The sequence below is a fragment of the Eriocheir sinensis genome, chromosome 67 (assembly GCF_024679095.1).
Source record: "Eriocheir sinensis breed Jianghai 21 chromosome 67, ASM2467909v1, whole genome shotgun sequence".
Taxonomy (NCBI): domain Eukaryota; kingdom Metazoa; phylum Arthropoda; class Malacostraca; order Decapoda; family Varunidae; genus Eriocheir; species Eriocheir sinensis.
This window is the reverse complement of record NC_066575.1, coordinates 6,158,014-6,172,401: the sequence shown is the minus strand read 5'-3', so window position 1 is coordinate 6,172,401 and position 14,388 is coordinate 6,158,014. Positions and strand designations below refer to the sequence as shown.

Genomic DNA, 14,388 nt, shown 5'->3' with positions numbered 1-14,388 from the left:
AACGCTTCCAATGCTTACATCCATTATTTCAAAGCCCCGAAGAGATTGACTGATTGATTCCAACGCTTCCATCCATTATTTCAAAGCCCCGAAGAGATTGACTGATTCATTCCAACGCTTCCAACGCTTACATCCATTATTTCAAAGCCCCGAAGAGATTGACTGATTGATTCCAACGCTTCCATCCATTAGTTCAAAGCCCCGAAGAGATTGACTGATTCATTCCAACGCTTCCAACGCTTACATCCATTATTTCAAAGCCCCGAAGAGATTGACTGATTGACTCCAATGCTTACATCCATTATTTCAAAGCCCCGAAGAGATTGACTGATTGACTCCAATGCTTACATCCATTATTTCAAAGCCCCGAAGAGATTGACTGATTGACTCCAATGCTTACATCCATTATTTCAAAGCCCCGAAGAGATTGACTGATTGATTCCAACGCTTCCAACGCTTACATCCATTATTTCAAAGCCCCAAACAGATTGACTGATTGATTGAGCTAATTAACCATGGCGCCGCAACTGCATAGGTCATATAATTATCATGTTATTTGTCCTTTTCTTCATTTTCAATTTTACGGTTTTATTTTACTATACGCCTAAATACTCCTCCTCACTAACGTTTTATGCACCTAAATGCTCCTTCTTCCTAACGTTTTTCTCAGCATGCCTTTTAAGGTCATAAGTAGCGAGGCGCCAACAGTATCCGCTCAGAGGCCAGGCAGGAAAGAATGATGGGAAAGGAAACAGACAGACAGACAGGCAGGCACACAGACACACCCTTGACCTTCATGATAGAAAGAGAGGAAGGAAAAAACATTGAAGAGCGACGAGAAAGCGAGTATATTGTTTCCGTCCGGCGCGCCTCCCGAGACCAAATCGTTTGCTAGAGGATTCACAGTAACACGCTCGTTTGTATTTTGGAAGTTGATCCTTTTGTGTTTTAAACGTTTGGAGATTAAAAAAGAACAGTGTGTATGTATCTGTTTTTATCCCGTTCCATTTTATTACATTTTATTTGATTTTGTATTTTTATTTTCTATTATTATTTCCTTTTTTTTAGTTTCAATTTTTACTTCATTTTCGAGTTATATTTTCATTGTTATTTTCTATTTTTTTCTATTTATTTCTATTTTGTTATTATGTTCTATTATTATTTTCTATTTCCATTTCTTTATTATTATTATTCACTATTACTTTCTATTATCACGTTCTTTCCTTCTTTTTTTTTCTTTTCTTTATTGTTAATTTTACTCTGTTTTAATTTCCTGTGTGTGTATGTGTGTGTGTGTGTGTGTGTGTGTGTGTGTGTGTGTGTGTGTGTGTGTGTGTGTGTGCGTGTGTGTGTGTGTGTGTGTGTGTGTGTGTGTGTGTGTGTGTGTGTGTGTGTGTGTGTGTGTGTGTGTGTGTGTGTGTGTGCAGCTACCTGAGACTCACCTGTTTATCGTGATCATAGCGATGGACAGGAGACTCACGGCCACATTCCAGTACCTGAGGAGACAAGGTAATGGCAGGTGAGGGCAGGTGAGGGAAGGGGGGATGGGGGGGGCAGGTGAGAGCTCCTTCATTACAGGCAAGGAAGCAGGGACCCGAAACTTCTCAAATCCGACTTGTAACATGGACCCTAAACCGAGCTCTGTAAGGACCTGAAACTTCTCGGCCCTTAAAAATAGTACCACCTCAGACACAGACTAACACAACGTCGTGCCCTTTTGACCCTCCGTACCTGAGCAGCGGGAAGACGGTGCAGATCCAGCCCTCGCCCCAGATCCACTCCCGGGCGAGAAAACGAGACACCTCCCAGGGCAGCACCAGCACGCAGAAGAGGAAGTCGGCCACGCACAGACTGGAGAGGGAGGGAGATGACGGATGAACAGACACAGAAAAACAGCCATAGAAAACACACCAACAGAACCACACAGACAAACATAGACACAAAAGAACACACACACACACACACACACACACACACACACACACACACACACCTGATAATGAAGGCCGCCGTCACGTTCCGCACTCTGGGACATCGAAGCAGCGCCAGGATCGTCAGGAAGTTCCCCGTGAGGCCGAGAACCAGGTAGCCGATGAAGAGGACGGCGATGAAAGTGGTCATGCCGCGGGACATCCTGGCGGGGGCGGGGCAGAAGGGGACCGAGGTGTTAGTGGGGGAGGGGAAGAGTGGAGTGGCGCTGGAAAGGGTTTGAGAGGGAGAGGGCTAAGAAGGGTATTGTCAGACGCCTCCTTCTCTCACATCAACAATTTATAAAGGCTAAAATTGAGAGTTATCGGGTTCTGATGAGTGTTTCTTTAGGTTCATGGTACAAAAGAAGGGACAAACTACCAGAGGGGTCATAAAACTACCCCTGGAAATGCCCCAAACTCCTATGAGTGACTAAAATGTGTACTTGTCAGACTCTTCCTCCTTTCACAACAAACATCTCTAAAGACTAAAAAGGAGAGTAATCGGGTTCTGATGAGTGTTTCTTCAGGTTCATGGTACAAAAGAAAGGACAAACTACCAGAGGGGTCATAAAACTACCCCTGGAAATGCCCCAAACTCCTATGAATGACTAAAATGTGTACTTGTGCGCCGATGTGTTTAAATACCATCATACCAAATACCAGATCTGCATGAGAGAGAACCAACCAGTCAAACACAAATGTAACAGTAACAACAAAATCAGAGCGTTACAGCTGCCCCCAAAGCCTTCACGCCCAACAACACAACACACAGAGCAGACCACGGCAAACTTCAGCTGAGGTCACAAAACCAGAGCGTTACAGCTGCCCCCAAAGCCTTCACGCCCAACAACACAACACACAGAGCAGACCACGGCAAACTTCAGCTGAGGTCACAAAATCAGAGCGTTACAGCTGCCCCCAAAGCCTTCACGCCCAACAACACAACACACAGAGCAGACCACAGCAAACGACAGCTGAGGTCACAAAATCAGAGCGTTACAGCTGCCCCCAAAGCCTTCACGCCCAACAACACAACACACAGAGCAGACCACAACAAACTTCAGCTGAGGTCACAAAATCAGAGCGTTACAGCTGCCCCCAAAGCCTTCACGCCCAACAACACAACACACAGAGCAGACCACGGAAAACTACAGCTGAGGTCACAAAATCAGAGCGTTACAGCTGCCCCCAAAGCCTTCACGCCCAACAACACATCACACAGAGCAGACCACGGCAAACTACAGCTGAGGCCACAAAATCAGGGCGTTAGAGCTGCCCCAAAGCCTTCACGCCCACAAGGAACAACACAACTCAACTGAGGCCGCACCAAAAGCCAATCTCACAAGCCAACACGATATATTTCTACGCTCGCCAACCCAACACAAAACACAACGAAAATACCTCGTCCATATAGAGTTTGGTGTAGATGGTAGATATAGGAAACCCAGAAATTTGATGAAACACCATGGGAATTTTTTTTAGTATCAGGGGTTCAGTAGAGGAAAAACTAACCATTATGGGGAATATAGTTTGGTATAAGCGCTTACAATGACACCGTGTTGGACTGTGAAACTAACCCCTGGACATACAATACACAGCAGCAAGGCCAAGTATTAATAACCTGTGCCATTGACTGTAGTCGTGTTAATGGCACTGTGTCAAAAGGGAGTGTCTAGGGAGTGTCCTGTCTCCTCTCCCATGGCACTGACCTTACTGGCATGACCTCAGTTAGTAGTGCCATAATTAGTTGAGGAAAATTTAGAGTAAGAGGAAAGAAAAATGTTAACCACTCTATATGTCAAAACACACACACACACACACACACACACAAACACACACACGTATAACAAACAAGCAAACACACAAACAAACACACACAAACAGCAACACCGTCAAAGCCAAAACACACACACACACACACACACACACACACACACACACACACACACACACACACACACACACGTCAAACAAGCAAGCAAACACACAAACAAACACACACACAAACAGCAACACCGTCAAAGCCAAAACACACACACACACACACACACACACACACACACACACACACACACACACACACACACACACACGTCAGACAAACACACAAACACACAAACAGCAACACTACGTAGGCCTATAAAAGTTAGTCACAAGCAACAAGAAAACAACAAAAAAACCAGCAAAACTACTTACACACACACACACACACACACACACACACATACCAACACAAACACACACAAACACAAGCCAACGACACACCACAAAAACAACAACAACAACAACAACAACAGCAACACAACACTGCTTTTGAGTTGCACATCAGCATCATCAGCATCATCATCAGCATCATCAGCATCATCATCAGCATCATCAGCATCCAAGCAACCACTCATCCTGTGTATCACCTCGTCACGCACTTCGCTATCTCCGACGCCTCGTCATCGTCCAGGTCCTCGTCGGTGAGCCACGTCATGTTATGGAGGCGCGGGAAGCCGGGGAACTGCGCCGACAGCCCCGATCGGTCCATGGTGGCGGTCGAAGGTGGTCAGAAGAGAGGGCGATGCTTCCAGTGCTGGGTTTTATCTGCAGGAGGAAAGAAGACAAAGTGAGAGGCTGAGGAAGAGAGATGGCAGACCCCACATAGCCCCGAACAGTACATGATGGAAATGGATGGCGGTTGAACAAAGGAAAAGGCTTCAATATTGCTCGTTTTTCATTTGGAGAAGGAAAGAAATGAGGTTGATTGAAGAATGAGAGGCCTTGGAATAGAGATGACAGCTTCCCCATAGCCCCGAGCAGTACATGATGGAAATGGATCGTGGTTAGAAGAGTGGGGGAGGCTTTTAGTTGGTCGTTTTCATCTGCAAAGGAAAGAAAAGAGGACGATTGAAGAATGAGAGGCCTTGGAATAGAGATGACAGCTTCCCCATAGCCCCAAGCAGTACATGATAGAAATGGATCGTGGTTAGAAGAGTGGGGGAGGCTTTTAGTAGGTCGTTTTCATCTGCAAAGGAAAGAAAGAGGTTGATTGAAGAATGAGAAGCTGAGGAAGAGAGATGACAGCTCCCCACATAACCCCGAGCAGTACATGATGGAAATGGATCGTGGTTAGAAGAGTGAGAGAGGCTTTTAGTAGGTCGTTTTCATCTGCAAAGGAAAGAAAAGAGGACGGTTGAAGGATGAGAAGCTGAGGAAGAGAGATGACAGCCCCCACATAGCCCCGAACAGTACATGATAGAAATGGATCGTGGTTAGAAGAGTGGGGGAGGCTTTTAGTATGTTGCTTTCATCTGCAAAGGAAAGAAAAGAGGACGGTTGAAGAATGAGAGGCTGAGGAAGAGATGTAATAGCAGGCTCACAGTCCCGAGACTTCTCCACAAATGAGTTTACTGATTCCCTCCCTTTTTCCTCCCTTTCAACTTCCCCTAATGTTCCCTGCCTCCCTTCCCCTTCCATACCCTTCCCATCATTAGTTTCCCCTTCCCTTTCTTCCTTCCAGCTTCCCATCTTTCCCTACTTCCCTTCCCCTTCTATGCCCTTCCCCATCATTAGTTTCCCCTTCCCTTTCTTCCTTCCAGCTTCCCATCTTTCCCTACTTCCCTTCCCCTTCTATGCCCTTCCCCATCATTAGTTTCCCCTTCCCTTTCTTCCTTCCAGCTTCCCATCTTTCCCTGCCTCCCTTCCCCTTCCATACCCTTCCCCATCATTACTTTCCCCTTCCCTTTCTTCCTTCCAGCTTCCCATCTTTCCCTACTTCCCTTCCCCTTCTATGCCCTTCCCTATCATTACTTTCCCCTTCCCTTTCTTCCTTCCAGCTTCCCATCTTTCCCTACTTCCCTTCCCCATCCATTACCTTCCCCATCATTAGTTTCCCCTTCCCTTTCTTCCTTCCAGCTTCCCATCTTTCCCTACTTCCCTTCCCCTTCTATGCCCTTCCCTATCATTACTTTCCCCTTCCCTCTCTTCCTTCCAGCTTCCCATCATTCCCTGCCTCCCTTCCCCTTCCATATCCTTCCCTATCATTACTTTCCCCTTCCCTTTCTTCCTTCCAGCTTCCCATCTTTCCCTGCCTCCCTTCCCCTTCCATACCCTTCCCTATCATTACTTTCCCCTTCCCTATATCCCTTCCAGCCTCCCATCTTCCCCTTCTTCCCTTCCCCTCCCATACCCTTCCCCAATCATTAGTTTCCCACTCCGTTCTCCATTCCAGCTTCCTACTCCCTTCCCCCTTCCCCTTCTATACCCTTCCCCAATACGAGTTTCCTCCCCTTCCTTTTTCCTTTCCACAACACAAAACAACAAAAACACCTCCCTCTCCTCCTTCTCCTCCCGCCTCTCTCTTCCCCCCTTTCCCCAACCCGACCTCCCAGACCACTGCCTCCTCCTCCTCCTCCTCCTCCTCCTCCTCGCCCTCACCCAGCTGATCCTTCTCGCTTCCTCCGCCTTCTGTATTTGTTTACGTTCGTGACAATCCGAGAATCCACGCCGAGGCAGATGCTTGGGAGAGGAGAGGAGAGGAGAGGAGAAGAGGAGAGAAGAGGAGAGGAGAGAAAGGGAGAAGAGAGGAGAGAGCAAGAAGAGGAGACTTGCCTAAACCTTGATACACACACACACACACACACACACACACACACACACACACACACACACACACCTAAATTAACATACACATTTATTTTCAAAGCATATAATCTGTTTTTTTTTTTTTTTTTTTTTTTTTTGTATCTTGAGTGAGGAAGCATCGGCATTTATATTTCACTAATTGCTGGTTATTTTTTTTACTTGGAGTTTATAGACATTTTTTTCTTTCTTTTTTTATCTAATTTATTTTTCGGTCTTGTTGTCATCGTTCTTGTTGTTGTTGTTGTTGTTGTTATCTATTCATTGTTGTTTTTCGAATTGTGTTTTTTTTTTCTAACTGTTGGTCATTGATTCTTTTTTTTAATGTTTCTTTAATTATCTTTTCACTGTTGTTGTTTTTATCGATTAGTTTTTTTTTTATCTGTTGGTCATTGTTTTTTTTTTTTAATCTGTTTTTTTATAATTATTTTTTCACTCTTGTTGATTTTCGATTCTTTTTTTTTTTCAATCTGTTTCTTAATTATTTTTTTCACTGTTGTTGTTTTTCGGGTCTTTTTTTATCTGTTATTTCGATCTGTTAGTCACTTGTTTTATTTATCTTTTTCCATCTGTTATTTCGGTTCAGTTAGTCACTTGTTTTATTGATCTTTTTCGATGTGTTATTTCGATCTGTTAGTCACTTGTTTTATTTATCTTTTTCGATCTGTTATTTCGGTTCAGTTAGTCACTTGTTTTATTTATCTTTTTCGATCTGTTATTTCGGTTCAGTTAGTCACTTGTTTTATTTATCTTTTTCGATCTGTTATTTCGGTTCAGTTAGTCACTTGTTTTATTTATCTTTTTCCATCTGTTATTTCGATCTGTTAGTCACTTGTTTTATCCATCTTTTTCGATCTGTTATTTCGGTTCAGTTAGTCACTTGTTTTATCTATCTTTTTCCATCTGTTATTTCGATCTGTTAGTCACTTGTTTTATTTATCTTTTTCGATCTGTTATTTCGATCTGTTAGTCACTTGTTTTATTTATCTTTTTCGATCTGTTATTTCGATCTGTTAGTCACTTGTTTTATTTATCTTTTTCGATCTGTTATTTCGATCTGTTAGTCACTTGTTTTATCCATCTTTTTCCATCTGTTATTTCGATCTGTTAGTCACTTGTTTTATTTATCTTTTTCGATGTGTTATTTCGATCTGTTAGTCACTTGTTTTATTTATCTTTTGCGCTCTGTTATTTCGATCTGTTAGTCACTTGTTTTATTTATCTTTTTCGATCTGTTATTTCGATCTGTTAGTCACTTGTTTTATCCATCTTTTTCCATCTGTTATTTCGATCTGTTAGTCACTTGTTTTATTTATCTTTTTCCATCTGTTATTTCGATCTGTTAGTCACTTGTTTTATCTATCTTTTTCGATCTGTTATTTCGGTTCTGTTGGTATTCCTGTGGCGTTGTAGCCTATTTACACACATTCTCTTTTCCCTCTTTCTCTAATAATATCGTACTGTGTGGGGTGTCATCCTACCCTTCCCTAATGTACGATACTTATTTCAATTATTATTCTCTCTCTCTCTCTCTCTCTCTCTCTCTCTCTCTCTCTCTCTCTCTCTCTCTCTCTCTCTCTCTCTCTCTCTCTCTCTCTCTCTCTCTCTCTCTCTCTCTCTCTCTCTACGTAACAAACAGGAACGTATGTGAGAGAGAGACACCAGATACTCCCCTCTCTCTCTCTCTCTCTCTCTCTCTCTCTCTCTCTCTCTGTGGTAGTGAAGTTTTTGGGTGATTTGTTTTGCTATAAAGGTCAATTTGAGGCCAAACTATTTTGTGTTACTACCGCTACTACTACTACTACTACTACTACTACTACTACTACTACTACTGTTCTTATTACTACTCTCTCTCTCTCTCTCTCTCTCTCTCTCTCTCTCTCTCTCTCTCTCTCTCTCTCTCTCTCTCTCTCTGTGGTAGTGAAGTTTCTGGGTGATTTGTTTTGCTATAAAGGTCAATTTGAGGCCAAACTATTTTGTGTTACTACCGCTACTACTACTACTACTACTACTACTACTACTATTACTACTACTACTACTACTACTACTACTCTCTCTCTCTCTCTCTCTCTCTCTCTCTCTCTCTCTCTTGTGTTACTACTACTACTACTACTACTACTATTCTCTCTCTCTCTCTCTCTCTCTCTCTCTCTCTCTCTCTCTCTCACGGTCGGGGCTGGGCGGGAGTCACTAAGGTTACGTTCCCGTCTAGTCTTTCTCACTTCAACACTCGATCTCGCGGCTCCGCTCTCTCGCGACACACCAAGATTGGACCCAAGAAGACCTCGAGGGGATACTGGCCTAAATGTTTTGTTGTTGATGGTGTTGTTGTTGCTGTAGTAGTAGTAGTAGTAGTTTGTCTGGTCATTCTATCGTCGCTTCTCGTCTCTCTATTAAATCAGACTTGTAGGTTGCTAATTCTTCATCAATATAGCCACTTAACTGCTACCAACCTTTCTATCCATCTATATATCTATCTATCTATATCTATGTATCTGTACCAGTTTATCTATCTGTCTATCACTTTATCCATGCATACGTTCATTCAATATCTATCCACCTTCTTTCTTAACAAACGGAGACAAAACAGGAGATTCACAAAACAATATAAAAGATAAAAACTTGACTTAGTACCCCAGTGAAGAAAACGAAATGCGATGCCAAAGAAAACGGACTGGGATGCCAAAGAAAACGGACTGCGATACCAAAATAATGACCAAACACACAATTACTATGAACCAATCTCTATAACCTACCAAGTCTTCAACCTCTCACACTACCATCTCTTCCGCCCCTCTGCCCTTCCGTCTACCCTCCCTCAGAAGACCTTGGATGCAGTTGCGTTCTTAAGGGAGGAAGCAGATGTTGGGGGGAGACTCAACAAAACGATACATTATTCTTTACGTCATTGTTTCTTGCGCTCTTTTGTTTTATGGATTTGATATGTGTGTGTGTTTGTGTTTGTGCGTATGTGTGTGTGTGTGTGTGTAAGGGTGTAGTGATGTCATAATGAGTGTGTATCGTATGGGGTATCTATTCTCTATTCAGGCTGTCTATCTATCTATTACTCTTTCTCCTGTTTCCCGTCTGTCCGTCTGTCTGTCTGTCTATCTCCTCTCTCCTTTCACTCCTTCCCCTTCTTCATTTTCAAACTCCTTTTTTTTTGTCTTTCTTTTCCAACACTCGTAGATTATAATAAACGTTGTGTGTGTGTGTGTGTGTGTGTGTGTGTGTGTGTGTGTGTGTGTGTGTGTCACTTTCCTTTCTTCGGTGTCAGTAACGCGACCCTGACACCACGATGAGAGAGAGAGAGAGAGAGAGAGAGAGAGAGAGAGAGACGTAATCAGAAACTACAATATTATTTTTTTTTATTACAGCAAGTCTTATTTTCAACGATACAATTGTCGTCTTTTAAACCTAAGAAGAAGACATTTAACTTAACACCCTCCTCCTCCTCCTCCTCCTCCTCCTCCTCCTCCTCTAAATCCTCGTCTTCATCGTCTTCTTTATCTCCTTTAAGTCATCGTTTGTAGTCATCATGTCAAGCTTTTTGTCATCTTAAGTGGCGCTCATCTCTCTCTCTCTCTCTCTCTCTCTCTCTCTCTCTCTCTCTCTCTCTCTCTCTCTCTCTCTCTCTCTCTCTCTCTCTCTCTCTCTCTCTCTCTCTCTCTCTCTCTCTCTCTCTCTTTTCTTCCTTCCTTCCTTCCCTTCTTTCTTTCAATCTATCTATCTCTATCTATCTATCTATCTATCTATCTATCTATCTCTACGTAGGAATGCGCAATCCATCATCATAATCATTAGCAAGTGAGTCTAATGAGGTGGAGAGTAACACACACACACACACACACACACACACACACACACACACACACACACACACACACACTCTACTAACGAGGTCAAGACAGGAGTAATAGGACCTTTAAAGAGTGTTGGATTCCCTTGCTACCTCTAACCTCTCGCTGTAAGACTGTATTTACATTAACCTTTCAAAACGAGGGTCAAGCTATCCTGTATACTCTTGGCTGTAACGTTTTGTGTGTGAGATTTTAATGTGCTTGTGTGTGTGTGTGTGTGTGTGTGTGTGTGTGTGTGTGTGTGTGTGTGTGTGTGTGTGTGTGTGTTCGCTGGCTAAACCTTTCTGGCACAAGACACGATAGTTCTTTCTTTCTTTCTTTCTTTCTTTCTTCCTTCCTTCCTTCCTTCCTTCTCTCCTCTGTTTCTTTCTTTCATTCTTTCTATCAATCACTCAATCAATGAATCTATCTATCTAATCAATCAAGCAATCTATCTATCTATCGATCTATCTATCTATCTATCTATTTATCTATCTATTTATCTCTCTCTAGTAGTAAAAAGTCAGACTGAAGTGCGTCCAATATTTAGTTAAGGAGTCCTAGTTAGATTATCCCGAGGCCGTCCTAAGTAAATAAGATAAAAATACTTCTCTGCGTGTTTATCAGCTAAACCTACTGCCACAGGACATGACATTAGTAGTTAGAGGTCAGGTTCAAGTGTCCAGTATTAATTAAGAAGTCCTAGTTAGATTACCCTGAGGTTGTCCTAAGTATATATAAGTTATGAGTACTTCTGAGAGTGTTCACTAGCTTAACCTTCTGACACAAGACAATCCATATCCAACGAGGTTTTAGGTTTCTCATCATCGATTCATTGGGTAAAGACATAATATAGATGACTATGCGCAAGGTTGTTCTGCAAAAAGGAAAACAGAACAAGCAAGAAGATACGGTTATGAAAGGGCCGAGTGTTTTATCGTACCAAGACGTGTTTTATGAGAGTGATTTGCATGTCTGTGTGAGCCGGTGAGATCCAAGCGGCGTGACTGAGGCTTTCGAGAAGGGATTTAGCACGAACGCAAAAACAAAAAGTGAAGGATCTTGATTTAAAAGGTTCTTGAGTTAAAGGGTTCCTGACTTAAAGGTTCTTGACTTATAACAGAAGGAATGAACTCTGTAATTGATTCATACTTTAGCAGACACACAAATAGACAGCAGAATGGCAAAGGAAGGACGGGGAGGATTAAAATAAGTATAAAGAAGGTTTTCTAGCGTTTATAGGTTCTTGAGTTAAAAGGATCTGGACTTAAAGCAGGAGGATCAGACTCTATGTAATGGGTTTAAACTTGAACAGAGAGACAGAAGAATAGCAAAGGTTAGGAAGGGAAGGATTGAAATAGATATAATGAAGGTTCTCGAGTCAAAAGATTGTTGAGCTAAAGGATCTTGACTCAAAAACAAGATCGAACTCCTTGCAATGGATTTATATACATGAAGAGACATACAGAGAGACACAATATTATCAAAGGAAGGAAGGAAAGGATTTAATAAGTAAAATAAAGGATCTCGAGTTAAAAGGTTATTGAACTAAAGGATTCTCAACTTAAAACAGGAGGCTTGAACTCTAGGCAATGGGTTTAATCTTGAACAGACAAACAGGCAGACAAGATAATAGGAAAGCAAGAAACAGGATTAAAACAAGTATACTAAAGGTTCTTGAGTTAAAAGGTTCTTGACTTAAAACAGAAGGATTGAACTCTATGTTATGGATTTCAAACTTAACAGAAAGACATAAAGACAAGATAAATGCAAGAAAAGAAAGGAAAAGATTAAAATAAGTATGAGTTAAAAGATTCTTGACTTAAAACAGAAGGATTGAACTCTACGTTATGGATTTCAAACTTAACAGAAAGACATAAAGACAAGATAAATGCAAGAAAAGAAAGGAAATGATTAAAATAAGTATGATAAAGGTTCTTGATTTAAAGGGTTCTTGATTCTAAACAGGAGGATCGAACTCTATGCAATGTGTTTAAAACTTGAACAGACAAACATAAACAAAAGATATTAACAAAGGAAGGAAGAGAAGGATTAATATTAGTAAACACAGACATAAATAAAATGCATAGGGATTGGGGAAGGGAGAGAAAGGGAGGGGAAGGGAGGGAAGGGAAGGGAAGGGAGGGGAGGAAGGAAGGGAGGGAAAGGAAGGAGATAGTGGTATTGTTTTGTTTATGTATTGCGTGATTATTCTCTCTCTCTCTCTCTCTCTCTCTCTCTCTCTCTCTCTCTCTCTCTCTCTCTCTCTGCGGTAATGTAGTTTTTTTTGCGATATGTTTTGCGTAAGGCCTATTTTGTGTTACTATCGCTACCACTTCTACTACTACTACTATTCTCTCTCTCTCTCTCTCTCTCTCTCTCTCTCTCTCTCTCTCTCTCTGCGGTAATGTAGTTTTTTTTGCGATATGTTTTGCGTAAGGCCTATTTTGTGTTAATAATGCTATACTACTTCTACTACTACTACTACTACTAATCTTCTCTCTCTCTCTCTCTCGTCGGGGCGTGAGAAGTGCCAACAGACAGCGTAACCTGACCACTTCACCGCAATGTCACCGCCAACACTGACAGCTGCCGCGCCCTCCGTCTTCCCTTCCTTCTCTCTCTCTCCCTCTCTCTCTCTCTCTCTCTGCTGCCTTCACTTCCTTTCCTTCCTCCTGTCTTCCCTTCCTCCTCTCCTTCCTTCCTTGCTTTCCTTCCTTCATGGTCTTTTTTATCGGCTTACGCATCTTTTCTTTTCTCCTTTCCTTCCTTCCTTCCTCCTTCCTTTCCTTCCTCCTCTCCTTCCTTCCTTGCTTTCCTTCCTTCCTCCTTCCTTTCCTTCCTCCTCTCCTTCCTTCCTTGCTTTCCTTCCTTCATGGTCTTTTTTATAAGCTTACGCATCCTTTTTTTTCTCCTTTCCTTCCTTCCTCCTTCCTTTCCTTCCTCCAGTCTTCCCTTTCTACTCTCCTTCCTTCCTCACTTTCTTCCCTTCAAGCTTTTTTTATAATTTTTTGCCTCTTCTTTCTTTTCTCCTTTCCTTCCTTCCTTCCTCCTTCCTTTCCTTCCTCCAGTCTTCCCTTTCTACTCTCCTTCCTTCCTCACTTTCTTCCCTTCAAGCTTTTTTTATGATTTTTTTCCTCTTCTTTCTTTTCTCATTTCTTCCTTCCTCCTTCACATCTTTCCTTCCTCCCTTCCTCGTCTCCATCATAATCGCTTTTTACTTTTTTTCAAACATTTTTACATTCTTTCTTTTCATTCTTTTTGCTTTATTTACTTCATCTTCTTCAGCTTTCCTAATCCCGTCATGTTCTTTTCTTTCCTTAGTTTCCTTCTCTTTTCCACCTTCCTTCCCTTTCCTCCCTTTTTCCTTCCCTACTTTTCTACTTCCCTCCATGCCTGTCTTTTTAATCATCATCATCATCATCATCATTACGTTTCCCATCTTCTATCCTTTTTTTTTCATTTCCTTGCTCCTTTTCACTCTCCCTCTCACCCTCTCATCTTTCCTTCCTTCCTCCTTCCTTCCTTCCTCTCCCCCTTTCATGCCCTTCTTCGTCTCTTTCCTCCACTTGACACTTCCTTCCCTCCCTCACCCCTGCTTCCTCCTCCTCCCTCCTTTCTCTCCCTAGCGAGTATAAAACAAACAAAAGGGTAATTCACAAGTATCGGTCACGTTCACGATGATGAGAGAGAGAGAGAGAGAGAGAGAGAGAGAGAGAGAGAGTGCTGAATATGCTGTGTTTGGCTTTTAAAACCTGCTTCTAACGTGCAAATCAGCTGTGTGTATGTGTGTGTGTGTGTGTGTGTGTGTGTGTGTGTGTGTGTGTGTGTGTGTGTGTGTGTGTGTGTGTGTGTGTGTGTGTGTGTGTGTGTGTTATCTTTGGTAGTGGATGAGCTGTTGATGACTTCCCAAGGTGCGTGTGCGTGTGTGTGTGTGTGTGTGTGTGTAGAGA

General features: G+C 42.3%; 1 protein-coding gene across 3 annotated transcripts in view; it reads right to left on the bottom strand.

Moving 5' to 3' along the window:
* LOC126988001 (G-protein coupled receptor moody-like) overlaps positions 1–14,388 on the bottom strand; it is a 44,360-nt gene that overhangs the window by 10,869 nt on the left and 19,103 nt on the right. For 2 of the 3 annotated variants that reach the window (XM_050845731.1, XM_050845729.1), the window contains exons 2-5: positions 4,382–4,559; positions 1,994–2,134; positions 1,732–1,851; positions 1,443–1,496 (exon numbers count right to left, since the gene is read on the bottom strand). In XM_050845731.1, coding sequence (XP_050701688.1) covers positions 1,443–1,496; positions 1,732–1,851; positions 1,994–2,134; positions 4,382–4,503 — 437 coding nt within the window. In that variant the 5' untranslated portion in view covers positions 4,504–4,559. The remainder of the gene's footprint in view (positions 1–1,442; positions 1,497–1,731; positions 1,852–1,993; positions 2,135–4,381; positions 4,560–14,388) is intronic. The other variant, XM_050845730.1, reaches the window with a different exon arrangement.